General features: G+C 46.9%; 1 protein-coding gene across 1 annotated transcript in view; it reads left to right on the top strand.

Moving 5' to 3' along the window:
- The window catches only part of YIPF4 (Yip1 domain family member 4), a 313,908-nt gene that overhangs the window by 32,811 nt on the left and 254,633 nt on the right, over nucleotides 1-26,464 (top strand). Inside the window, exon 3 of the mRNA XM_069607969.1 lies at nucleotides 13,695-13,866. Coding sequence (XP_069464070.1) covers nucleotides 13,695-13,866 — 172 coding nt within the window. The remainder of the gene's footprint in view (nucleotides 1-13,694; nucleotides 13,867-26,464) is intronic.

Genomic DNA, 26,464 nt, shown 5'->3' with positions numbered 1-26,464 from the left:
GTTCGCCTCAAAGTAAGCAACTATCTCCTCCCTCACTTCCTCTCTGAAGACTGGATCCCTGAGCGCTTCCGCCCTAAGGCGCCATGTTGGAATTCGCGCACGTGGGGGACAAAGCTGCCAACGCATGACCAGGGGCAAGTGGTCCGAAAGGACTCTCGCCCTGTAGTCTATCTGGTCACACTCCGCGACAACGTCCGGAGTGGCGAAAAAGTAATCCAGCCTTGTGTGTAACTGGTGCGGGGCCGAGTAATGCGAATATTGCCTCACGCCAGGGTGTCTCGTCCTCCACACGTCTGCCAGGCCAAGGTCTACCAGCAGCACCTGCAGTACCCTAGCCGCCGGGCTGGGCCTGTCCACCCTGTCATCCGACCTGTCCTCCTTGGGGTTTAGTACACAATTAAAGTCCCCTCCCCAAATCACCGGACCCCCCATCCCTTCACCCAATCTAGTGATCAGTGTCCTAAAGTATGTCGCTGTGTCACGGTTGGGAGCATAAGTATTTATAATACACACCACTTTATTCTCCACAAGCCCCCTTACCATGACCAGCCGCCCATCAGACTCCACAACCTCCCCCAGTAGCTTAAACGGGACATGTGGTGCAACCCAAATCAGCACACCTCTAGCATAGGCCGAATATGTAGATCCCACTACTGTCCCTCTCCACTTTCTCCCCACCAGTTCCAGTTTATCCCGTGTCAGATGTGTCTCCTGTAACAAGGCGACATCTATCTTTTGCCTTTTTAGGTACAACATGACCTTGTTAGGCTTAAGGTAGCTGTTAAGCCCCCTAACGTTCCACGTTAGTATCCTAAGGTCCCCCATGATGTATCAGTGGCTCCCATCTCTCTCCCAGGTCCACTTGCCTCCCCCCTACCTCAAAGGCCCCCATTCCCAGTTTCTCTCCCAGGCTCATATAAAAACTGACCCCCTCCACCCCCCTAACCCAACCAACTGCCCAGCTCCATCCCTGGATCTCAGGCATCCCTGTGTTCGGTTCTCTCTGGAACCCAAGTAGAGAACCCGACAGGGTGTCACCCCACACACAGTGACTAAACTAAACTTAAACTGGGGTACAAAGAACAGCCCCCGGAGGCTCCCCTCCCGCACTTCCATATCCGCGCACACGGACCGTGTTTCAAAGTCCTAACGCATACACTACCATAACAAAGTCACACCGACTATATTCCAGTCCCAATATTCATAGCCCAACCGGGCCCGCAGCGTCACTTATCTCTTCCCGTTTCATCCGCCGTCCGCTCATCTGGCTCCTGAGGACAGTTTTGTGCATCGAGCCATTCCATGGCCTCCTCCGGAGTGTCAAAGAACAGCATCTTAGTCTTGAAGAAAACCTTCAGTCTGGCCGGGTAGAGCAACATATACTTGTACCCTGCTGCCCGCAATCGCCTCTTGACCACCCCAAAGTTCATGCGACTGCGCTGCACTTGCAAGGTGTAATCGGGGTAAGCAGTAATGGTCGCCTCTCCTCGCTGTATGATGCCCCCCTTACGAAAGTGCTCAAGGATCCTTTCCCGATCCCGATAGTTGAGGATCTTGGCGATCACAGGCCTAGGTGGGTTCCCCGGCGGTGGTCTTCTGATCAAGGCGCTGTGCGCCCTCTCGACCGCAAACCCCTGCGACAGGGCTCCCCCAGTGATCTCCTGCAGCAGCAAGTTCTCAATAAACTCCGTGGGATTCTGGCCTTCAGCCCCCTCCGGCAGGCCCACGATGCGAACGTTATTTCTCCGGGCACGTCCTTCCACCTCTTCAGCCCTACCAAGTTGCCCACCCGCTGCACCAGGGCATGGATATCGCGCTTATGTGCAGCGCAGTCCGCCACAGTAGGGCCCATCTCCTTTTCCAGAGTTTCTGTGCGCTCAGCCAGGGCTCGTACATCCTGCCTCAGGAGGTTCACGTCCTCCTGCACTGCCCCGACCTGTAGTTCCAACGCAGTTTTCAATTCGGCCACAGCAAGTTGGAGCTTGGTCTCCCACGTCGCCTTCAGGTCCGCGATCGCAGCGAGGACCTCCTGGTTCGCACCACCAGCGGCCATCTCCTTGGTCTGAGCCTTGTCCTTGCTCCTGGCACCTTCCAGGCCGGGCGACGTCTTGGCATATTCGTCGAGCGTGGGCTGTTTATTCTTCGCCCTCAGAGGCTTGTTCGACATATCTCCAGTCAGGAGCGTCTTTCTGGCCACGCTCCGGTCCAGGCCAGGGAGGCACTGTGCCCCTACACCACGACTCAGTTGAGAGTCCCAGCTCGCCCAACAGTCTCAGGCACCGCTGTTGTCCGGCGCTCCCCCCAGATGGGCAGGGTCGCGCTGCCCCCTTAGTGCCGCTGAGAGGACGCACGTATGCTGTGGTCCCTATCTACCGCTCCTTTGTCCCCTCGTCAAGCGGCGGCGGCCATTTTGTCGTCCGTTGAGGTCTCGCCACCAGTGCTTCATTCGGCTCTTAAGTACCCGTGCGCACTACGAACCCGTGTAAAAATGTGTCCTCATGTGCAGCCGGACTTCATGTACACAGTCTTCGCCAAATCACAGCGGTCCTTGCGCGGTATCAGTCGGATTATGTACGGATCAGCGGGAGCTCCCGTACAGGCACGTCTTTTCACATGGCTTCCAAGCCACGCCCCAATGTCCGTTATACCTATATCTTCTAATCTCTTGATCAGGGTGTCATGTCTTACTGTGTCATGCTGCCGAGAGGTCGAGCAGATCAGGGCTGAGTCTATGTTGGAGTCAGCGTTTGGTTTTTAGGTCATCCTAGATGGATCGGAGTGCAGATTCTGTTCCTCTTTCGGGTCCGAAGCCGACTTGTGCTTGGTCTAGCAACTGGTGGTGTTCTACGTGTTCTTGGGTTAGTTTGTATAAGTAGGTTTCTAGGAGTTTTGCTGGGTAGGGGATGTTTGAAATCAGCCTGTAGTTGGGAGAGGTCTTCCACTTTGCCACTTGTGTTCTTAAGAAGTGGTTTAATGTATGCTGATTTGAAGGATCGTGGTACAGTTCCTGTCGCAAGCGAGAGATTCAAGAGATTTCTGTAGTATTCAGATGGCGTTCATTGTGTGAGGATTGATTTTTAGATGTCTGGGGGGGCAGGGATCCATGAGCGAGCCTGCTTCCATGCTATGTTTTACCAGCTTGACAAATGTCTCCACTGATATTTGCGGGAAGTTTTGGAGTTTGTGCTCTGGCTCCTCGTTGGATCGGGTTGGTTGTGTGTTGGGATTGGTTGGTCGGTTTTGATATGATTTGTTGGATATCGTCGATTTTGTTTTTTAAATGGTCAGCTAGGTTGTTGCATAGTTTCTGTAAACGTATTGGAGTGTTGTCGCAACCTAATGGGTTTCTCATTTAGTTTATGATGTTGAACATTTCTTTTTGTGTGTTGGTGGCTTTGGTGATTCTGTTGTCATGCCTTTTTCTTTGCCTTCTGAATTTCCTTCTTTTACGATTGGATTTGTCTTTGGAACTGAGTTTTCTTATTGTGGTCATATTCTTTCCTCCATTCTAGTTCCAGCTTATTGTTCCTTAACATACTACTGTAGTAGGGTGAACCATTTTGCCATTGCTCTTTTTCTTGAGAGGTTAAATGGTTTTTCCGGGAGATGTTTTCGATTGTATCAGCAATCCATTTATGTAGTTGGTCCTTTTTCCCGTCTAGGTCTGCCTTCTCCAGTTTGGTGGTGGATGGCTTTGTTGCCTCCAGTTGTACTTTTAGGTTGCTATCTTTGACGGTTTTCCAGTTTCTTTTTGTGGTGGTTGGGAGTTTAACAGGCAGGTTGGTAGCTTTAGTCGGTAGCGTGATCAGAAATGGAATGATTAGATGGTCGCGCCAAAGTATTTGTATCGGCGGTGCAGTAGTGATGAGATTTTTTTTTTCTTGGTGAAGATTGTGTCAAGGGTGTGCCCTGCCGAGTGTGTTGCTCCTTTGACTAGCTGTTGTAGTTTCATAGTTGTTAGTTGCCGGATTAGTGAGTTTTGTCATGGTCATGTTGGATGGCTATGTTGCTGAGGGCTTCTATAAAGTTGTCAATGAAGATTGCATCGTATGTTCGTGGTCTGTAAACCAGTATGAATTTAATGTTTGTTTTTGGATTCGGTGATAGGTGTGTGACCATGGATTCGCAGTTCATGGTGTTTAGTGGTTGGTCTGTTTTTATTTGCATGTGTTCTTTGAATGCTATTGCGAGGTTGTAAAAACCGGAGGGCGGGTCTGTACTTCCGCTCTCTTTATGGTAGAGGAGAGGCACAGAGGAACCCAGCCAAGATTCTCTATTATTGGTAGACCTAGTCGAGCAATCGAGGCCTAGCTTCTCAGGAGGTGATGCAAGCTGGTTCTTAAGTACAGTGTAGTCCCCAAGCACCCACAAAGGAATGTCCACACACTGTATCGGTTAAAACACAGTCTTTATATAATTAATATACAAAGTCATATACACGATCACGATAACTCACTTTGTACTCCGAAAATCAACAATAGTAAATATGTGCAATTCTAAAGTGGTACCACTAACGTTATTAGATCTCATTAAAGTGCATACGGTCAGAATGACACACAGATCAAAATAAAGAGGAAACCAGCAGTAGAGAGAGGAAGGAAAGTAAGATGGTTGAGCAATTGGCAGAATACTGGTAACTACCCTTAAACACAGCTCTGTGTGGAGACCCCCCCCCCACCTGGCCAACCTGTAGAAGAAAGATACAAGCCGAGTCCATATATTGTTCACCCTAGTTCTGCAACCCCATAGTACCTTGGCGTTGTAGCGTTCCTCGTCGGGGAAATTGACAACCCTTCTTGTGTCCTCCCTTTCAGGCAGGAGGCACGGGTCGTCAAACGTCCGACGGAGAACAGGTCGAGCTACGATGGTGAAGTGGCCGCGTCGTTCCTAGTGGTGCTCGTTGACGGGGAAGTGTAAACGTCCTGCAAGGAAGAGGCCTGCGGGGCACCTTGGTGTCGATAGTTCTGGACCGCTAAGAGTTGAAGAACTGTGGCCCAGCAAAGGCGTCGAGTCATCGACGTCTGTGGTCTTTGGGTGGCGGGAAACCCACCGGCGGATGCTCCTCGGCGTGTCAACGGTCAGGCCTTCTCCAGCAGGATACAGCGGCGACGATGCAGACGAGAGTGTCCTTGGATCAATGAAGTTCTTAGGCAACAGGAGCACGGCGGCTCCAGTCGGCGACATTGGCGGACAACAGTCCGGGCGCTTCTCCTTGGAGTTCGACAGCAATCCCTGTATCGGGTCGGCAGCCTGTCGAAGGTCTGTATACCAGGGAGCTTAGGCAAAGATCAGCTGTGCACGATGGTCCCTCGTAGCTCGGGAAGAGGGCACCTTACCAGGTCCTCTCTGGGTCAGTCCTTCAGGCACAGCAGCTTTCAGATTGCGAAGGAGAGCAACAGCAATTCTTCTCGTCCAGCAGGGCTTCAAGATTAGGCTTCAGTTACTCCAGTTAATCGTCGTAGTGGACTTCAGCTTCTGAACACGATTCCTAGCAGTGAGAGGTCCCCAGATGTACTGTTGATCTCTCATTCATTCCGCTGGGTCACACTCAAACATCCAATCACGACTAAGGGCATTCATGCAGGTGGCCAGCCAATCAGGCACACAGTGCATTCAGGCCATTCACTTCTCTCCAGACACTCGCAACAAGTTATGTGTATTGTGACAAGTACCGAGCCATTCAACACTCCCAACTGCATTCATACCGGTTTCGGGCAGGGTTGTCTCAACCATTGTGTCAACCACCAGATACTACACAGCCACAAGATAGAATGTATATTCGTCACACACTCCATTCACCCAGGTCCCACCCACAGGCGTACCCACAACATATGGTCGTTGAGAAGGCTCCAGCCAGTCTGGTTGGCACTCCCCCGCCACCCCCCCCCCCGCACACACTACCGTATACAGAACTTCCACCCAACAGCCTGTCAGGGGGAAGGGGCAGGGGTTCTCGGGACTTCAGGAAGATCAAGGTAACAGGTGATGGAAGGCAAGAGGCCATGGGGGCCATTTTGACTCCATCAGGAGTCTACCGATTCCAAGGACAGGGCCTGGGCGTCCCAAAATGGAGGACGCTCGGGGCACCAGTCATTTCAGCACGGAGCTGCCACCAGCCCGTACCCTGCTCTGTGGGTCACACACAGATGCCCAAAGACATACACTAGGGGCACAGGGTTGTACCCCTACCCATGGGTGCCCTAAGGGTATCCCATGGGTCTGTTCACCGAACCAAGAGAGCTGCACCGCCAGGAGTCCCACATAAACTCCTGCGCAGAAAACACAACAGAACACATGATAAAAAGCAGTAAAGGACAAGGATACGGAGGCCCTGTCCCTCTGATGCATTTCCAGCATCACAGAGGCCTCCTCCTTTTTTTATTTGCCTGTTTAACTATAAGTATTTGCAGTTAGTGGGGAGGCAGCTTTGGAGTGTGATTTTTTTTTGTAATTATCGTCCAGCCATGTTTGTGATGAATAAGATGTCGATACTGTTGTCGCACAGCAGGTCGGAGATCTGTGTTTTGACATTGATCTTGTTTTGATTAGGTTGCAGAGTATATTTTGCATTGTGCTTTATTATCGGTGTTGTCTTCTGACTGGTGTTTTGGTTTTCTTCCATGAAGATCTCTGGTTGTGGTGTTGGTTCAGTTGTGTTTGTGTTTTGGTCGAATAGTTCTAGGTTAAGTCTTGGGTTTTTGTTTTCATCAGGTTCCTCTTCTAAATTGTGTATTACTCACCGGCCGGTGAGTGATCCGGGCAAGCGACCAGGAAGGTTGTACTGGATGTTGCTTGAAGAGCTTGAGATGGAGTGTCCACCTGAGCCTCCTCTCTGTTGAGGGAAATGAGCTCTTTTTGATGATATGACTCTCAGCTGCACTAAATTACAGACTGAGAGACCGATCACCCAAAAGAGCGGGGAGAACACACCGCCAACGACCCAGCTAAAAAGAAAAAAGACAATTGGTGAATACTTGGGGAGAGCAAAGATCACCACAAGAAAAGCCTCATAAAAGCAGAAAGTGTAACGCTCACCTGATTCCCGTAGAGGCGCCGGTCTTGACTGGGCGTATACCGTATCTTCAAAGGTGATGTGTAACACACGGCTGGCTCTTTGGGCTGGACCTCTGTGCACTGTATGTCTGACTCGAAGGGTAAGATGTCTGCAGATAGAAAATATGGGATTAAGGAACTGGGTTATTGAATGTCTCTCTTCTTCCCTTTCTCTTCTCCTGTAGAACCCCAAAGGTTAACGCTCTCACCTTAGGTAAGTGAACGCTGTGCTCTCCATCTGCCTCGGGGCAGGGTGCTGTAACCAGTTTCTTCACTGGATAAGGGGAGCAGGCCTCTTGACTTCAGAGGACTGCTGTCCGTCGTTTACTGCACAAACGGTAAGTTTCGAGTAATTCTAATGTCTATAAAGTCTTTAGTAATGATGTTTCTTGTTTTGCAGGGTTCCGGCGATGGCGGATGACGGGCTGAAGTGAGTTGAAGATGGAGCCCGTGTGATGAATAGAAGCGCCTGGAAGCACGTAAGTAAGCGCTTGTTGCCTGCTTCACGATGCGCTCTAACTGTCTTTTTATTTTGCAGGTACAAGTTCGGAGCGGCTGCAGGGTGCTGGAATACCCACTGGGTTAGATGTGGAAAGGAGTAATGGCACGTGAGTATTAAAGTTCCCCAATGTCTTTAAACGCACCTTGTTTTGTCTTTCAGATGCGGGATGCAGCGCCGAAGGCCTCCGGAGCGTGCGAAGAGTTGGTAAGCTTTTGTCTTTCAGATGCCGGAATGCAGTGTGAAGACCTCCGGAGCGCACGAAGAGTAGGTAAGCCTTTGTCTTTCAGATGCCGGAATGCAGCGCGAGGCGTTGGTGGCAGCCGATGGACCAGGTAAGTGAAGAGCTGTCACTGAAGACCGTAATGCTAACCTGTTCTTTCTTGTCTTTATAGGTGTTGCTGAAGACTGGATTCAGGATGGTAAGCCTTTTTCCTTAGGCCCAGGATCAGATGCAGAAGACACGATGACCGTTCTGCTGCAGAGGATGCAGAATAACGCAAAGCAAGATTCATCCATCGGGTGTGGTTTAAATAGCCTCCTGTAGTGCTTAGGTGTCTCCTTCCACAGCCACGCCTAGGTAAGAAAAGAGTTCCTGATTTCCAGAAGAGTTCCAGTGTTCTGAATCTAGGGAGTGGCTCCTGCCCCACCCAACAGGAAAAGTAGTTCCAAACAGAAGAGGATCAGAGGCTCAACTGGCAGGCAAGTAAGCAGCATGGTCTGCTGCAGGTAAGTCCACCCAAGCATTATGAGCCCGGCGCTTCCAGCGCTGGGACTGGGCATATTTATGATCCTGGTGCCACTGGCGCCAGGACTGGGTCCAAAAGGTCCCAATTGGGACTGGTTGGCACTCGGAACCTGGGTTATGGATCTGCTTCCAAGGGAGTTGGGAAAACCCTGACCTTTTGGAAGCAGAGATCATGACAGAAAGTACCTGGGCCACCCACACCCCTTGTAATTGAAAAGGAACAGAAATGGAATTTCCCCTGTAAGTATAGAAAAGATATTCGCTTCTATTTTGATGGTTCAGATAGGAATGAATAAAGAAAAGTTAAGGAAGTCTTACCAGAACAGGAATTGAAATAACCTATCAAACGGAGGTACAAAACAATAAACAGGAAGGTTAGTAGGGATGCTATACCCGGGTGGCACGAGGAGCGCACTAGATACGGGTAGGTGCACTTCTCAGCAAGGCGTCCATGTGTGCACTTTCAGAAATGAGTCTGAGTACAATCAGCAAAGCGTCCTTGCGTACGCTTGAGAGAATAAATCCAAAACAACGGGATGGAGTTGGAATCCACAAAAGGACACTGGAATTGAAGAAGGAAACAGTACCCAGTACTTGGGGTCAGCTGGGAAGGTGAGGAAAACCAGGTGAAGGCGGTGGTAGGTAAATCGGGACAGAAGTTTCTGTACGGTAAGAATTAGGGGAAGGCAATCCAGTGAACAGGCAGCGAGATCTGATACACAGGCGGGCTAAGGACAGTACAGAATCAGGAAGCAAGCAAACCGTAGGACAGGCAAAGGTCCGGTACACAGGTAGGCAGAAGACAGTACAGAATCAGGAAGCAAGCAAACCGTAGAGCAGGCAAAGGTCCGGTACACAGGTAGGCAGAAGAATTGAGAAGTCTCAAGGCAGTCTGTAATTGGAAAAACAGGAATTGATACACGGGAAGGCACAGAAGACGAAACTTCGGATGCCGGTTGCAACTTTAATCAGAAGCAGCGTCCTTCCCATTGCAGGGCCTAATATACCCAGGAGGCGGAGCTCCGTAAGCCCGTCGGAGCTCACGTTCCGAATAGTCGGAACTACACGCAAAAGGTAGGTTTCCTGGGAGTTGTAGGCAAAGGCTGGGTTGTCGATACCTTTGATGTTGTTGAGCCCAATCTCCAGGGTAACTGCCACCGAGAGAAGTAAGGGGCTGAGAAACGTCGGATACTGTGGCGAAGCGGCACGACTTTGGTAGGTACCTTGAAAGTGGTCTGTTTCACCTGGCGTGATGAGGAGGCGCGTGGGTCATTCAGACCTCGATGTGTGACAGTGTGGCTGTTGAAGGGTGGTTAATCTTGTTTTGGTGATATACGTGGCTAGGGTGTGGATAGTGTTCTTGTTCCCTCTAGCTTTGTCGGTTCTTCTTCTACGTGGTTGTTTGGTTGTCGGTCTTCCTTGATTTGTTCGTTGCGTCTGTTAGTTCCGGCAAGTGGTTGTTTGCGAGGTAAGGTGTTGGGTATAGGGATTTTTCCTCTTCTGTCGGCTCAGGTTCTGTATCCGTTCTTGTCGCTGGGGTTGTGTGCCACAGTTGTGGATCTTTGTTGGCGTTCAGTTGTATTTGTTCTCTCTGCCCTTTGCCTTTCTCGTGGTCCAATTCATTTTTGCTGAATTCTGTGTTATTTGGTGGTCCGCTGTGTGGTGGTTGTTGGGATGTTTCTCACTTTTTTACATTTTTTTTGTTGGGTTGTCGCAGTTGCGTTCCTTGTAGGTTGTTAGGTTTATGTTTCCTTTGGGTTTCCTTCAGGGTTTAGGTTGCGGTTGCGGTTGCAGGGGTGGTAGCTCACGTGCAGTGCTTTGCTGGTTGGCTCGGTTTTTGTTATGATTGTGTGGTTGTATGCGTTTTTTCCTGGTTGATTTTGTTCGGTTCATTGCTTCTTGGCGTGTATGTTTGTGGGTGCGGTGTCGTTGCGTAGAGTCAGTCTTTTGTGCTTAGTCTGGCTGCTTCATAGTTTGTCTGGGTGAGGTGGGTTTGTCCGATACAAGCTTGGGGGCCGTCTGGTGGTGTGATTGCTAGATAACGTGTGTATGGTTTTATATGTGGCTAATGTGAGACCGACTATGTGTGTAGTTGGTGGCTGTCCAGATGGTCTAGTTAGGGTTATATAGCTATGTCAACTCTGGTACTGTCTCAATGTGACGCTCTCTAGATGTGATTCAAGGCAACATTTAACAATTCTGTATGGATGTGACATAGGCTTATATTCACTGTACTATCTCCATGTGGCACACTCTAGATGTGACTTAAGGCACTATTAACAATTCTCTAAGGGTGCGACGCAGGCTAATGTTCACAGCACTATCCCAGTATTGCACATGCGAATAATTACAGTACTGTCTTATTGTGGCCCACGCCAGTATTTACAGTACTATCCCAATGTGGCACTTTCTAGATGTGATTCAAGTCAATATGAACAATTCTCTAAGGGTGCGACGCAGGCCGATATTCACAGTACTATCTCAGTGTGGCACAGGCCAATAACCACAGTGCTATCCTAGTTTGGTACAGGCTGCTAATTTAAGTACTATCTTAGTGTGGCACACGCTAGTATTTGCAGTACTATGCCAATGTGGCACTTTCTAGATGTGATTCAAGTCAGTATGAACAATTCTCTAAGGTGTCGACACAGGCTAATATTCACAGTACTATCCCAATGTGGCACTCTCTAGATGTGACTTAAGGTACTATTAACAGTTCCCTAAGGGTGCGATGCAGGCCAACATTCACAGTACTGTGGCACCGGCCAACAATCGCAATAGCATCTCAGTGTGGCACTGGCTAATAATCACAGTACTATCTCAGTGTGGAATTATTTAGATGTGATTCAAGGCAATGTGAACAATTCTTTGAGGGTACGACGCAGGTTAATAGTCCCATCTAGAAACACATTGTCTCTCTGTGGGGATGGGATCAATTGCCCTCGACTTTGAAATGTAAGTTGGTTGAAGAGGTGTAGCATTCTGATGGATGTCATCTTTTGGGAGGAATATTCAACTGCCATGTGTTAGTGGCTCAGTTAGTATGCATACACTGTGTTTGGATGCAGCCGGTCTGAATGTTAGTGTGGGGAGGGGAGTTTAGTGCCGGTCCCAAGGGGTTACTTGGAAAAACCATCCAATGTAGCCATAGCGTCATGGTTGGGGATGCCCCTTGGGCAATTGTTCACCAGCGGAAGCTGTGAAGACATGACCTGAGGAACTCTAGCCAGGGCTGTTGTCTTTAGTAGTAGACAGTGTGCAGCAAATTGTCCCTCTTTACCATATTTTCTCATTATAATTTAGGTGGATCTAGCCCTGTCGGATGTGGGTATTGGGGAAACGGCGGGCGAAAACTGTTAGTAGGGAGCTCAGTCTGGACCGCATAGGCTTGTCACCAAAGTTGGAGCCCTAGTGCGGGTCCCTGGTGGGTGGAACTGGGGGTAAGAAGGGAGGGAGGGAGCGAGGGAGGGTGTGGATGGGGGTGGGAGATGACTTAATCATCCTGGTCCCAGTGTGATATGTAGGAGCGAGATGATACAAATCGCTGTGGGACACCTTTCCCACATGAATTATATTGCATGAATTATATTGGGCCCCAATGAGCACAAATGCGGTAGGGCTAGAATTACTGTACAACCTTTCTTTCACTGGTTCTAAAGGGCAATATCCCCTCATTCTCTTTTCCCGATGCCTCATTTATTCACGCATTGGGAAAAAATGGTGCTGGTTAGGGGGACTTTGCTTTTGAAAGGGTCATCTGAAATGCGCCCACCAGAGGGACACTGGTGCATTACATTACTTTCTAACTGTGACATTATGCCACCTTTTTCTGAACTACCAAGCACTCCTGTTATGTGATTTACTGTGTTTGTACTCATTACATAGGTCTTCAGAGCAGTTTTTGTGTACATATTTTATTTAGCATCACGTCCTCTTTCTTCTATCCATTGTGTGGACCTACTATGATATATTTTCAAGATGTTGAGGTTTGTATAGCCCATTAGCAAAAGTACTTGTTCTCTTAACGGTTTCTGTAGACAGACATGATGACGCTCCTTAATTGTAAAAAATGAATGATCCTGTAGGTCGCTGTTTCGCCTTACCCTGGTGTGGTGCAGTTCGTTGCAGTGCATACTGGTGCAAATATGTCAGAAATCGGGCATCCTAGGGCCTTGAAACGTGGTTTTCGAGATCCCACAGGGACCTCAAGTTTTGTTCCTCGTGTGGGGACCGGTTGAGAAACAACAATTTTTGTTCCCCCTTCCCGGTAAACATGGTCGGCAGGCATCATCTCGCAAAAATCCTCTGGAAAAGTAATTTCACCTGATGCAGCAAAAAAGTGGAAAACTCTGGAATGCTTCATGCCTTCACCTTCGCCTCTCATACGTTTTTTGTTTCCCTTCCTGGTGAACATGGTTTACAGCTTTGCCGGCAGGCTACAACCCCCCCAAACAAATTTTAACTTTTGCTGAAATCCAGGGGAAAGGGGTTTGGAGTCCAAATGTCATGTAGCCAGTAATGACTGGAGGGTCCTAACGGTTAACTATCTTAAATTTGGTGCAGATTGGTGAAACAATGTGGATTTGTATAAGGAACAATGCTTCACACCACAAACAACCTTTGACACACACACACATATATATTTTAAAGGGGAGGTTTTAGTCAACCCAGGTTGAAGCATGAAGTTATGTTTGCTAACAAGTCTATGCAAAGATCTGATGGCCTCACGTTTCAGTGGAAATGTAAGAAAATGGCCAATTACTATGAAGATGGGTAGATGTCTATATTGTCAATTGATGATCTGTAGCATATGTAAATAACCAAAATGCTTATCTTGTGAGATGTTTGTCTGTAATCATGGTACGTCTGTGCCATTCTCTGTTGCTGCCCCAACTCCTTCCTTCCTTCATTGTTAGTGGATATGTCCTTGCATTACATTTACCATTGTAAGACCTCCATCTTGGGATTGCCCAGTCCCATATCCTTGCGTACAATCTAGCAGAGTTTCTTGCTGAAGCTTGTCCCCCTATCCATATAAGTAAAAATACTAAAACAGAAAAATCCCTCTGACAGAAAATGAACAACAATGGAGTAGACAAAAGCCAAAGAGATGACGTTGAGCGTCCCATCTTCTCTTTGGGAGTAGTAATACAATTCTAATGGAAGCGGCCCCTTCCCTAAATATAAAGGCAGTGCACATTTCTTTCTCCAATTTTCATGGCATATGCTCCGATGCTTCTATAGGGCATTATGAACAAGTCTCTTTACACCTTTTATAAAACACCCCTTTCAAATATCTTACATTTTGTTTTTCTTCAATGCTAGGACAGTAATCTTGATTAAATGTTTTAGTAACAATTAGTTACAATTGAAATTGTTATCTCCTGTTTGTAGGGAAGAGCTGGACATAGATCTGACCGACATTTACTACAAAATTCGCTGTGTGTTGATGCCAATGCCATCACTTGGGTTTAACAGACAAGTTGTGAGAGACAATCCTGACTTTTGGGGACCCTTGGCGGTTGTGCTTCTGTTCTCCATGATCTCCCTGTATGGACAATTTAGGGTAAGTACTGTATCCTGCGAAAGAAGTTGTAACCCAACTTATTTCCAATTTATCAGTTTATGCTAGTTTTTTGTTTTAAATTTCTTTTTATTGGCATCAAATTGTAATAGCAATTTTTCCCCAACTTAAATGCCCCTCTTACCCCTCTCCCCCTTCCCCCCTACTTACTTCATAATCTGCAATACCTTAGGGCCTGGTGATTTTACGATCTTCCTTCACATAAGCATCATGTATTATAATATGTCTAATATTTTCAGATTCTGGGGACACCATTTTATCATATAATCTCCCTTCATGTAGTCTAGCATGATCCCTCATTCGCAGCGAAATGTGTCGCCCTCGCCCTGAATTTTGTAAGTGATCCACTTCATGACAAGTATATCCCATACCTTGCGTAGCCATTCGACAATGGTGGGGGCTGCTTTCTGTTTCCACTTCCTTGCTAATGCCACCCAAATAGCTATTGGTAGTATTGCATATGCTTTGCGTTGGGTTTTTAGTGGGATTTTGAGCTCCGGATCAAAGAGGCTGTACATCCATTCCCTCAGTGAGTAAGAAGGGGGACCTTGCACCGTATCTTGAATTTGTGATTTAACCTCCCCCAAAAACTTCTGCACCACCGGGCACTCCACCAGATGCGTCTCCAATCCCCCCCTCCCTGAACACCCCTTCCAGAATTCCAGAGTTACTCCTAGGTACATGGCGTGCAGTCTTTCCAGAGTGTAATGCCACTGTACTACCATCTTGTACCATGCCTCCCTAGTTTGTATGGAACGGGTACATTTGGGGATATGCGCCCAAAGACATTACCATTGCTGCATCAGTATATTTTCGCCTAATGTTTTCTGCCATTTCAACATATGTGGCCAGGTCTGGTCTGAACCCTACCCTTATACAGTTGCGTATAGGTTTGATACCAATTGTTTAACACTGTGTGTTATGAATCTTTTGAACACCGTGAGCTCTCTCTGTGTTGTCTACCTCATGGTAGGTTGCTTTAACCAGTGTCTTAATTGGTAATACTCCATTCTGTCTTTTTCTGATACCTCCAACTGCTGCTTACACTCCTGGAAGGATCTAACGTCTGCCTGCATCATCATGTCCCCTACCTTCTTGCATCCCGCTGCCCTCCAAGCTGTAAAGGAGGTGTAGCTCATTCCCGTAGAGAATTGAGGGTTACCAAATAATGGGGTGAATGGAGATGTAATCGTGGAGGTGTCCTTTCCTAATCAATCTGTCCCAGATATCACACACCGCCGTCTGTATGTGGCTCAATCTTAAATTTGTAGGCCTATCGAGTTTGTCTAACCACAACAACCCGTCCATGGGGACCCCTCCACTGTTTTGTCCATTTTAGCGCATGGCTTAGTGTCCTTGCTAGAGAACCATTCCCTTAGAAACCGCAACTGGGCCGCTGCATAATAGTTTGCGAAATTCGGAAGGTAAAAACCACCCTTCTTTCTGGGAGCCATCAATGTGGCCATCGCTATTCTCGGGGCTTTCCTCTACCTGATGTACTATGTGATCATTTGATTCTAGGTCTTAAAAAATATTTGTGGGATCTTGACTGGAAGCGTTTGGAAGAAATATAACAATTTGGCGAGAGCCACCATTTTTATTGAGGCTATCCCACCAAACCATGATATTCGGAGTAGTGTCAATCTGTTTAAATCTATTCCGATTGTCGAGAGAATGCTTGGGAAGTTTGCCTCATACATTGTTGAGATTTACTTTGTTAATTTCACTCCTAGGTAAGGGAGACCTTCTCCAATGTCACCAGCTGGTTTCCAGTGAGCCCTAGGTTTAAGATTTCCGATGTGGCCAGATTAATCTTTAGCCCAGAAACCTTCTCCATTTCGCAAGAATGCCGGAATTGATATTTCTGGCTGTGATTAAGTCATCAGCATGTCATCCGCGAAGGCTGACCGTTTGTGTTCCACAGCCCCGAAGGGGATTCACTGTATAGCCGGGTTTTGTCTAATGGACCTGAGGAATGGTTCCAGATATATATAGCATATAATAGAGGTGACAAGGGGCACCCCTATCTTGTCCCTCAGGATAATTGTATAGCGTCAGATAGGCGCAAGTTTATAGAAATTCTAAGGTAGGGTTATCGTAAATTGCCTTCATCATTTGTACAAATCTCGGACCCACCCCCATGTCTCGAAGTGTCTCCATTAAAAATGGCCATTCAATGCGGTCGAATGCCTTTTCGGCGTCTAGCGCAAATACTACAGGAACCTGCCCCCGGCACTCTACCTTTTATCAGGTGGGACACCTGTCTAGTGTTGTCCCATGTGTGCCTCCCTCTTATAAAGCTGGCCTGGTCTGTTCCCACTAGCCCTGGTAAGAGGGGTGCCAAACGCGCCGCCAAGACCCCCCTGTATAAATCTTGGCATCCACGTTTAACAGCGCTATGGGGCGATAGGATCCGCATAACGTCAGGTCCTTAGTGGGTTTACTCAGCACAATAACTTTAACCTTTTGACAGTGAGGTGGTCACTCTGCCTTTGAGCGAATGTGTTATAGAGTCTTGCTAGTATGGGGCTGAACTTTGTTCAGAACATTTGGGAAAAGGCCACCGGGTAACCATCAGGGTCGGGGGTTTTATTTCTCAGTTATCCTCTAACCATCGCCTCCACCTCCTCACTAGTGATCTCACCTTCCAGGAGGGCGATATCCGGATCCGCAACTTGCTGCACCGAGATTCGTTTTCTGTACTGTTGGGATGATCTGATTTATATAGGGCACCATAATATGATTCAAAGGCATTGTTTTTTTTTCTCGGTTTCCATTGACAACGTTCCGTCACTCATCCTCAGGGCTGTTGTGGATCGCTTTGCCTCTTCTTGCCGTAACTGCCTGGACAGAAGTCTATGTGCTTTATTGGCGTTGACGTAGTAACACTGTCTAGTGTACAGTAAGGACCTCTCCGCTTTACAAGAACGGAGCAGATACAGCTCTGAGTTAAGGTCTTTAGTTTCTTATATGTGGACTGCTTCTTATCAGTTGCTAAGGAGTGCATGGTTTCCTGTATCTGGGCCTCTATATCTCGTTCCAGTAATTTCCCCCCAGGAACCACGTGGTAGGCCTTCCAGACCCCTTCCAATGACACCCTGCAGTTCTCATTTTCTGCAAAGTACTAGTCTACTTTGTCTCCCAAGGCCCACAAAGTCACATCAGACAGAATCTCCCAGGGGAACGCCCCCCTGCCCATAGTCCTCTACGTTGTTTCCATCTGTGTATTGAGATAGTCAACAGTATGTGATCTGATAGAGAGATTGCCCCCAGATCAATGTCCTTGATCTCCCCCAACAGGTAATCAAAAGCTACCCTAGACATTGGCGTGACATAGGGTCACAAAAACGATGCAGCAGAGCTAGGTGGCTACTAGCTCAAAGACAAAACGCCTTGAGATGCAGGAATGTCAAAGGAAAGGTTTTATTTACATTAACAAAAAGACAGACATATTTACAGAAAGTGCCGTAGCACTAGGAATATGCATCATTGAGCACATTGTAATCTGCACATTTGTGAGTTAGTAGGCAGAGTGACAATTTATTTCATGTGTTGCTTAAGATGACAATATGTTAACATCTCAAGGTGTTTTGTCTTTGAGCTAGTAGCCACCTAGCTCCGCTGCATTGTTTTTGTGACCCTATGTCACGTCTATGTCTAGGGTAGCCTTTGACTCGATCTCGATCTCTCTCTCTCTCTCTCTCTCTCTCTCTCTCTCATTGTACTTCCTAACCCTCTAGAGTCAGGCCCCTTACAAAAAAATAAAAAAAATAAAAATAAGAGGGTTCCGCCCATTTATCTCACATCTCCCCCCAACAGGGACACAGAGACCCAAATGTAGTCAATTCTGGAAAGTGTCTGGTATAGCAGGTGAACCCCCTATCTTCACCCCTGGCTTCTCGCCATGCATCCCTAAGGGCCAAGTTCTCAAAGACTACTTTTAAGCTTTTGGGAGGGTAGCTGCTACCATGAGCACTATGAGCTTAGGTTCCTGGTGGGGTCCCAGGCTGGGTTGAAATCGCCTGGAAGTATAATCTCTCCTATTGCACATTTTTCTAGTTTTAGGAGTACATTGAGGAGGAAACTGGGCTTATTAGAGTTTGGTGCGTATACAGTTCCCAAAGTTAAGTGTTTGTGTCACAATTGTATTTGCACAAAGACATATCTTCCCAATGTATCCTCCATTGATTGTAAAACCTTTGCCTGGAGGGAGCTTCTGATACCCATCAGTACCCCCACCGTCCTCCCCAGGGCGTTAGCTTGATATGTGTGTGAAGTTTGGTTGGGGAATTCAATCCCCGTACGTTATAGGAGGTAATCTTAACTGTCATTATTTCTATAGTGACCACCTCTTCCTTCGAAACATGTTATTATGAAGGTGTCCCTGTGCAGATTCCCTTTGTTTCACTTCTGAACCCCTCCTTCCTCTCCTCCCCTGCCCACTTCATCTTCCCACCCTCTTCCCCCCCATAGGCTACCCCAACCACGGCCCTGCCTCCCCCACCTTACTTTGTCAACCCCTCCCCCCCCAAACCCGATCAGGACTTAAGTTCCCTCAAACCACCCCAGACACTGTCCTGAGCCATGGACCTGGTTTAACCCCGGGAATTTCCCCCATAGGGGTGTGCTACACCCCAAAGTGGATTCCAACACATAACCCCCCCACACCCCCAGGACCCATTATTCCAGAACTTCATGGGTCTTTTTATGAACATAACCCACCCCCTATACTGCCAAACAACTTAACTTAGGCAGCATCTGGCTGCAGGATCCGCAGTATAGTCTGAACACTGGTCAATCATGATGCGATTCACTTAACTCAAAGGCCTTTCAATTTTATACCTCTGTCCCCTCTCCTTCTCTCCCCACCCCCCCTCCCAAGGACAGATAGCCCTGGCTTATTGCGTTGGTTGTGTTTCTTCCTCCTCCATATTCAGTACCAATAGTCCCTCATCGAGTGTTGTTGCTCGCTGCTGTCTACCTTCCATGTGACCAGGAGCCCCAAGGGGAATGTCCATGTGTAGGCAATGTTCATTGCTATTAACGCTTTGGTCACTGGCTGCATTGCCTTCCTCTTTTGCAAAGTGGATAGCACCAAGTCCTGGTAGAGTTGGACTTGGGTGCTGTTAATAGTGAGCCCATGTTGACATGTTGCAGAGCGTAAGAGGTCTTCCTTTATTGTGGAAGAGGCCAGCGCTGCTAGGACGTCTCTGGTCTCGTTTTATTGGGCCCACTCTGTGTATCCAGTCTATTTTCACTTCTTCTGGTTGGGTGCCTGTCAAGAGACTTCCAAAGCACTGCTGCATGGTGACCTTCAGGTCTGCATCCAAAAGAGTCTCACTCAGACCTTTCACCCTTATGTTGGATACTACAGAAACAGTTTTCCAGGTCTTCTGCCTGGAGTTCTAAGTTGTGGGTCGCCCTGGCTACCTGTTCCAGTAGAATGCTGTTGTCCTTGCCCTCCGCCGACACTGCAGTTGTGTCCACTCTAGATCCAATGTCAGTGATTTCCTTTTTAACTTCCTGGAGTGAGTCCCGAAGTTCGTCTTTCAGTTTACCCAGTTGTTCCTGAAAGGAGTTAACCATTCTGTCCTCCATCCCCTTTAGGCATTCCTGCAGCTCTTCTTTATTCAGTGCCATGGGTCGTGCGCTTCCCGCTTTGTGTCCTCCTCCTTTAGCTTGCTTTTCCGTGGCTGTTCCTTGATTTTCCTCCTGTTGCTGTTTCCAACAACGTTCCAGTTGGCACCCCTGGGAGTCAAGTGGTCCTTTTGGTTTGGCTGGCATGTTTTTCACTTTGGGCCCTGGCATCTAGGATGTTACTCCTGTCTTACTCAGCTTTAATTTTGCTGTATATCTTTTTGGGGCATTCCGCCCTTGCTACAGACAACGTCCGCGCCACTGCAGTATCCTCCAAGGGGTTGACAGGTTTGATAGCTGGTGCGCTGCAGTAACTGTGTCAGATATGAGGACAAGGGGCCTTTTTTTATAGGTGTTCTTACCCCTGTAGATGTCCTACGGGCTTGCTCTATTGCGGCCTCTTGCTACTCTTTCAGGGAGGACACTTCTCTGCTTCTTGCACAGGGCCAGCCGGAGCAGCCCTGGAGTAGGGCTCACAGATCACCACTGCACTCCCCGGGTACCCGTGTTTCCCTCTGCCTACTACTTTGGCCCGCCGGGCCCTTCCTGGGGGTGGAGGCGGGGGTAGTATTGTACCGGGGAGGGGGAGCCTCTTCCTCTGTCACACTCGCATGTTGCGTAGATCACTTGTGGCTTCCTTTCTCCTGCCCATGGCGGGGGTTAGGGGGCCATGCAGCCTTGCGACTGGTGTGATTTTCGAAGATGGTGTGCTGTTACTACGCGGACCGGCGCTCACCTACAATTCGCCTCTGACAGTCTTTTCGTATGGGCCAATGCTTCGTGCTTCCGCCACTGCCACCCCAGTCGTACCTCTAAGTGCTGAGTAGCCATAGCGCTCATCTTGCGGGTCTCGGCAGGGCTCTCGGACTGGCACACTTATCCTCGAAGCTCCTCCTACAAAGAAAATGGGGAGCCCAGGCTGCCGCACTGAATCTCCAATGCAGATCCCTCACATTCCTCACTTACGGAAAAGTAAGATTGTCTGCATAAAAGGGAAGAGGAAAACTATCGGCCCCCTACAAGAGTTATAGAACTTAATCCAGAAGATAACAAAAGACTATTTTCATATGGCCTATCGAGTGAAACTAAAGAACATAGAAAACCCTGTGACAGGGTTACTGTCGCCCCATTAGATACCATCGCCCCATTACAAATGTGCAGCGGAAAACCAGAGCACATCTGAATTCTTGGTTTACCCCTGAACTTAAACTATTACGTTCAGAAAAAAGGAAGTTGGAAATGCTCTGGAAGAACACCCCTTCCATTGAGAACAAAACCAACCTAGCAAACATCACTGCTACCTACGAAAATGAGATTATCTGTACAAAGAAAGAAACCTTCAATGACAGGATAAACCGATCAAGCTCCAGCTCCAAAGAACTGTTTAACATCTTAAGAGAGTTGGAAAACCCTAACCCACCTGCAGACTCCTGCCTGAAGGATAAACCCTGGTGCACCAGCATCCAAAATGCACTCGCTAATAAAATCACTGGTTTCCAGACTAAAATAGCCAACAAACGACTCCAATTAACCACAGGCAATCCTTTCAGTCCAATCTCTACCTCCCCTATAAACACTGACTCAGGCTTTAATTTCACTAATGTAACAGTACCAGAGGTACAAAAAATTATAGCCTCACTGAAACCATCCAACCGCAAAGGTGATAGCTGCCCAGCACAGATCATAAAAGATGCGGCCAGAGATTTGGCCCCTTTTATCACCAAATTAATGAACTCCTCATTTTCCAGTACCCTGTAATCTTAAGGAATCATGGGTGCTCCCATTACTCAAGAAACAAACGTTACATCCATCAATACCCACAAACTATAGACCAATTAAACGGTGCCCTTTCTCTTAATGATTCTAGATAGGGTTGCATATTTGCAAATCCAAGACTATCTTGAAACTAGCAAACTTCTTGGATCACGACAATCTGGCTTCAGACCGCAACATGGAATGGAAACTACCCTTGTTGATCTCAAAAGCCAGATTGACTGACTAAGATAAAGGTAGACTGGCCATCCTACTCCTCCTTGACTTGTCAGCGGCCTTTGACTTGGTCGATCACAAGGTACTTTGCGACCACCTTGCATCGGCTGCCCATTTCTCGAGTTTGGCTAATAAGTGGATTCAATCATTCCTTGATAATGGGACCATGCAGGTCTTCTCACCTTTGGCAGCAGCTGACCCCATTCCCATCACTTGTGGCATACCACAAGGCTTGTGTGCCTCGCCCACTTTGTATAATATCTTTACAAAGCCCCTATTTGATAAACTGGACCATCTGGGTGTCACCTACACCAATAACGCAAAGGACACCCAGATACTCCTACCCTTATCAGGTGCCTATGACATAGACGTAGCCAGGATTAATGAAATCTATACCATCATTCAGGCATGGATGGCCTTTCACGGCCTCTGCCTGAATGATGATAAGACTGAGATACTACTGGTTGGATCACAGACCAACATACAGAAACTGAGTCCAAACTTCACCAGCATTTGCATAGACGGGAACAATATACCCATCGCCAAAGATGTAAAAACCTTAGATTTCTACTTGGACGCAAATTCCAAATTTACTAAACATGTAAATATGACTGCCTCAGCTACCGCCTACACAGGTAAGCTGATCAGGGCGTGCAGACCCCTATTATCACCTAACAGCTGTCTTATATTAGCCAGCACTTAAACAATCCAAATTCGACTACTGTAATGGTCTTTACCTTGGTGCTAATAAGTCCACCCTGAACAAATTGCAGATTCTGCAAAATAATGCTCTTAGAGCTGCCCTAAACATACCCAGAAGAGAGCATATATCAGCAACTAGAAAACTCTGCAAATGGCTCTCTATTCAAGATAAAATGAATCTGAAAACCTTATGCCTCATACACAAAGCACTGAACCACAGAGCCCCACCCCACCCTACCTGACTGACAAATTCACCTTGAGATCATCCACCCCCACCACGAGATCCTCTAACTCTTCCTGCCTCTTGGTACCAAGATACAACCTCAAAAGAGCTGGTGGCTCCAGCTTTCCTGCCCTAGCCGCCTAACTATGGAACACTCTCCCATAGGACATAAAAACTATCAAAGTATTCGAAAAATTCAGAAGATGTGCTATCACCTGGTTACTCAATAAGAACTAACCTTATCGCCACACTAGCCTCTTGTACCGTGCCCGCCCATACTTGTCCTCATTTGTGTATGTATGACTTGACCACTCTTATTATACTCATGTTTTGTACCAATTCACAGTTGGGATCAAATTACTTGTATATTATGCGGTATATATGTAACCAAATTCCTATCTACTAGCGCCCAGATACCCACGGGTCAGGTGCGATCTACAAACAAAATAAACAAACAAAACAAAACACAGCTCCCAGGAGAAGGGAGTCATTCTTCTGTCCTTAGTTACACTAGTGGTAGGGTCAGATAGGTTAGATTTGGACAGTGGATGTACTTGTTTTTGGACATTCATCATGACTGACAAACACCTTATTACAATAGGTAGGGAACTCCCCATAGATGTAGGGCCTTATTTTACTTTAGGAAAAATATGCTTACAATGTCTTCACAGCCTCCGCTTCCTCCTTCTGATCCTCCACAATACTCGATTTGCTGGATTCTGGCTGTACAAAGTTTCATGGTGGAGAGTACCCGTGGTAATGGCATTTATGGAAGGTGTCAAATAAATCTACCCTCCAATAGTGCACCTTCCATCCAGATGGGATCTAAATACGGTTATGCATACATTAAAGGAGCCCTTTAAAGGAACTGTCCTACAAAGTTGCCTTTCTCATTGCAATTATTTCAATATAGATAATACATTAATTGCAAGCACTTTGTCTGGAACCTTTCATCACAATACACAAGCATAAAACACAACCACATTTTTCACCAAAATTCCATGTAAATCAGTCAACTCAACTGCCAGCTTTCTTCCAGAACCCACAGAATAAACACAGAAGGGCAGTTCATGCACTGGACATTTGAAGGGCAGTCGATCCAAACAACTAAGACCGACTAGTTCTTTGTTTCTTTGGTTATGTGAAGGGAGGAGAATCAAGTTACCATCGTAAGACAGATTGTTAGGTTTATACAGCTACTTTATACCCTAACAATGCAACCCCTTCCATTCACGCATAAAGCATGTTCAACATGCAGCACAGGGCAACATAACTTTCATTGCAAATGTTCACTAACCAGCAATTTTGCAAAGTAGCTAATTGTAGCACTGTACACACATTTACACACTGCTATGTGGACACAAGGGCAGGGCAACTGTTATCGCAACCCGCCCACCACCTTACGAGTTACTGCTGGCTAGTCAGTGCAAAGCATGTGAATCACATGTGCCGGTTCGTCCTTCCCACGTGGCAGCAGAGGATCCGTATTTTAAAATAAAAGTGGAAAACTCACACAAGACATACATGTTTCATGTCAGGAAAACAAACAATGCGAGAATGTCAAAGTGTGAAGCATCATGGGTCGCTGTGTGATCCATGTGAAAATTCAGAAATAAAATAAATGGTGGAAAAGACTTTGGTTTTTTTGGGTGGAATTACAAATAGCCTTTTTGCACTTTTTTTGTTGTAAATTTGGTTTTATTAACATTTTAAGTTGAAAGTCACATTACATAACACAATTACGATCTCAGAGGTACATAGCAAAAAACAGGAATTTCAAAAAGGCTGCTGGATTATTTTTACATGTTTCTTCAAACCAGCCGTTGTAGTCCTACATGACTTTTTCCCCCCACCCATTTTCCCTCCCTCTCCCCGCTGCAGGTCAAATAACAAATCTCTCGGTCGGGTTGGCATGTTCTTTTAACGGGTCACGTTCTTTTTGCATGTTTTCAGTGTATTGGGATTTGTTTCGAGACAATTGTCTGTGAGGTTCTTGCACTTCCGCGCTTTGATCACCTGGCCGTCTCGTATACATTATTGTTGTAGATTTTGGTTGATCAACGGAACAGCCCATTAGGGAGGTGTTCATTCTTGTAGTCCATCCGTATGGCTTCACACTGTGATGACTTTCCATGCAGTAATCGGCTCCATTATACAAATATTAGTGGCAACGTTAATCCATTCAGTCTTGGTGGGGGTGCGTTTGGATTTCCATTTCATTACAAGTGTCGCTCGGGCAGCTAATAAGAGCTGAGGTGCTAGGCCTCTAATCTTATTCCAGTCTTCCTCGTCCTTTTCAAGACCAAATAGTATAAGGTAGGGGTCAGCCACCCGGGATATGCCATCTATATCCTTGATCTATCCCAGGACCTCATCCCAAAAAACCTTTTTATCTGGGCGCATCCCCACCACATATGCCAATAATCAGCGTTCTCCCCACACCCTCCCCAACATTTTGGGTTAGTTGTTTGAAACATTTTGGAAAGCCGGACAGGGTCATACTGCCCTCTATGTAAGAGCTTAATAGTGTGTAGCTTGTATTGATTTGAAATAGATGTGTGGGTGGCGGCATCACATATCATTTCCCACGTTTCCGCACTAATCTGTTCACCTAGGTCTTTTTCCCATCGACCTTTGAGTGTTTCTGTGGACCCTCCACCCGCAATAATCAGCTCTTTACACAGTGCCGAAATTAGGCCCTTCATTTCCGTTCTCATATCCAATATCTTCTCAAGGGGGGTGAGGTCTCTCATTAATTTGGGATTCCATATTGGTTTTGTTAGGATACCTTTTATTTGTATATATTGGAATATGGACAGAGGGCATATTCCCAGAGCTTCTGTCAAGTCTGGTAGTGTTATAAAGGAGTCTTTTCTTTGTAATTGCCCCACCCTCTCCAAGCCTGCCTTGTACCAAGATTGAAATCGTTCTGCATTAGGGATGTGGTTATTGATACCAGGAGACCATAAGTGGCTTAGGGTAGATGGCCATGTGGTGATTCTATGCATGTTTGTGCCCTGTTTCCAGATGTCCCATATGACACTCAGAATCGGGTGGCCCTTGGTTCTAATGTGAAGCCTCTTCCTGGGGGCCAATAGCCATTCAGATATTGTGGCCGGTGACAGGTAATGGTTGTTCATGTGAACCCACTGGGTGTCTTTGGTTATGGAAATGAGGGATCGGTACCCGGAGTTGGGATGCTTCATAGTATTTTCAGAGTCCTACCCCACGTTTATCTTTTTGGAGTGTTAGGGTATCGTAGGGGATTCTCACTTTCTGCAAAGAAGCTTCTCGGCATCTTGATGGATAACATTTGGAAATGGTATAGAAAATGGGGGAGGCATACCATTTTGATGGCGTTAAGTCGTCCCAGCCAAGATATCGTCAGTTTGTTCCATCTAGTTAGGTCTGCACGAAACTTTTGAAGGAGAGAGGGGAAGTTTACTTCGTATAAATCGTCTATACGTCTGGTAATCTGTATACCCAGGTATTGTAATGTAGTATGCTCAATCTTAAGGCCTAGTGTGGAGAATGTTGCCTCTATTTCTTCCTTTTGTCCTTGTAAGGGCAAGAGTATCGATTTACCTTTATTTATTTTGAACCCTTAGAGCCGACCATATTCTTCTAGCATTGATGGAGCTCGGGGGATGGACGTCATGGGGTTAGTAAAATGAAGGAGTATATCAGCATAGAGAGCCGCTTTATATTCCATCGCTCCTAGGCGGATACCTTCTAGTATGGGGTCTATTTGCATGGCATGTGCAAGGGGTTCTAGGAAGAGTGCAAAGAGAATAGCGGAGAGGGGGCATCCCTGACGGGTTCCACATCCCAGGTTAAACCATCTGGAGTATTCTCCATTCACAAAAATAGACGCTTTGGGGGCCGTGTACACTGAGTGTATTGCTCTTCTAAATATTGGGCCTATACCTACTTTACGTAACACTGCTTTCAGAAATCCCCATTCTACCCTATCAAAAGCTTTTTCTGCATCAATTGAAAAGAGGACTGGGTCAGTATTTAATGTCTGTG

This window comes from Ambystoma mexicanum, chromosome 4q (assembly GCF_040938575.1).
Source record: "Ambystoma mexicanum isolate Mex_15411 chromosome 4q, UKY_AmexF1_1, whole genome shotgun sequence".
In the NCBI taxonomy this organism is placed as follows: domain Eukaryota; kingdom Metazoa; phylum Chordata; class Amphibia; order Caudata; family Ambystomatidae; genus Ambystoma; species Ambystoma mexicanum.
Note: the sequence above shows the minus strand (reverse complement) of the source record. Positions and strands in the feature narration are given on the sequence as shown.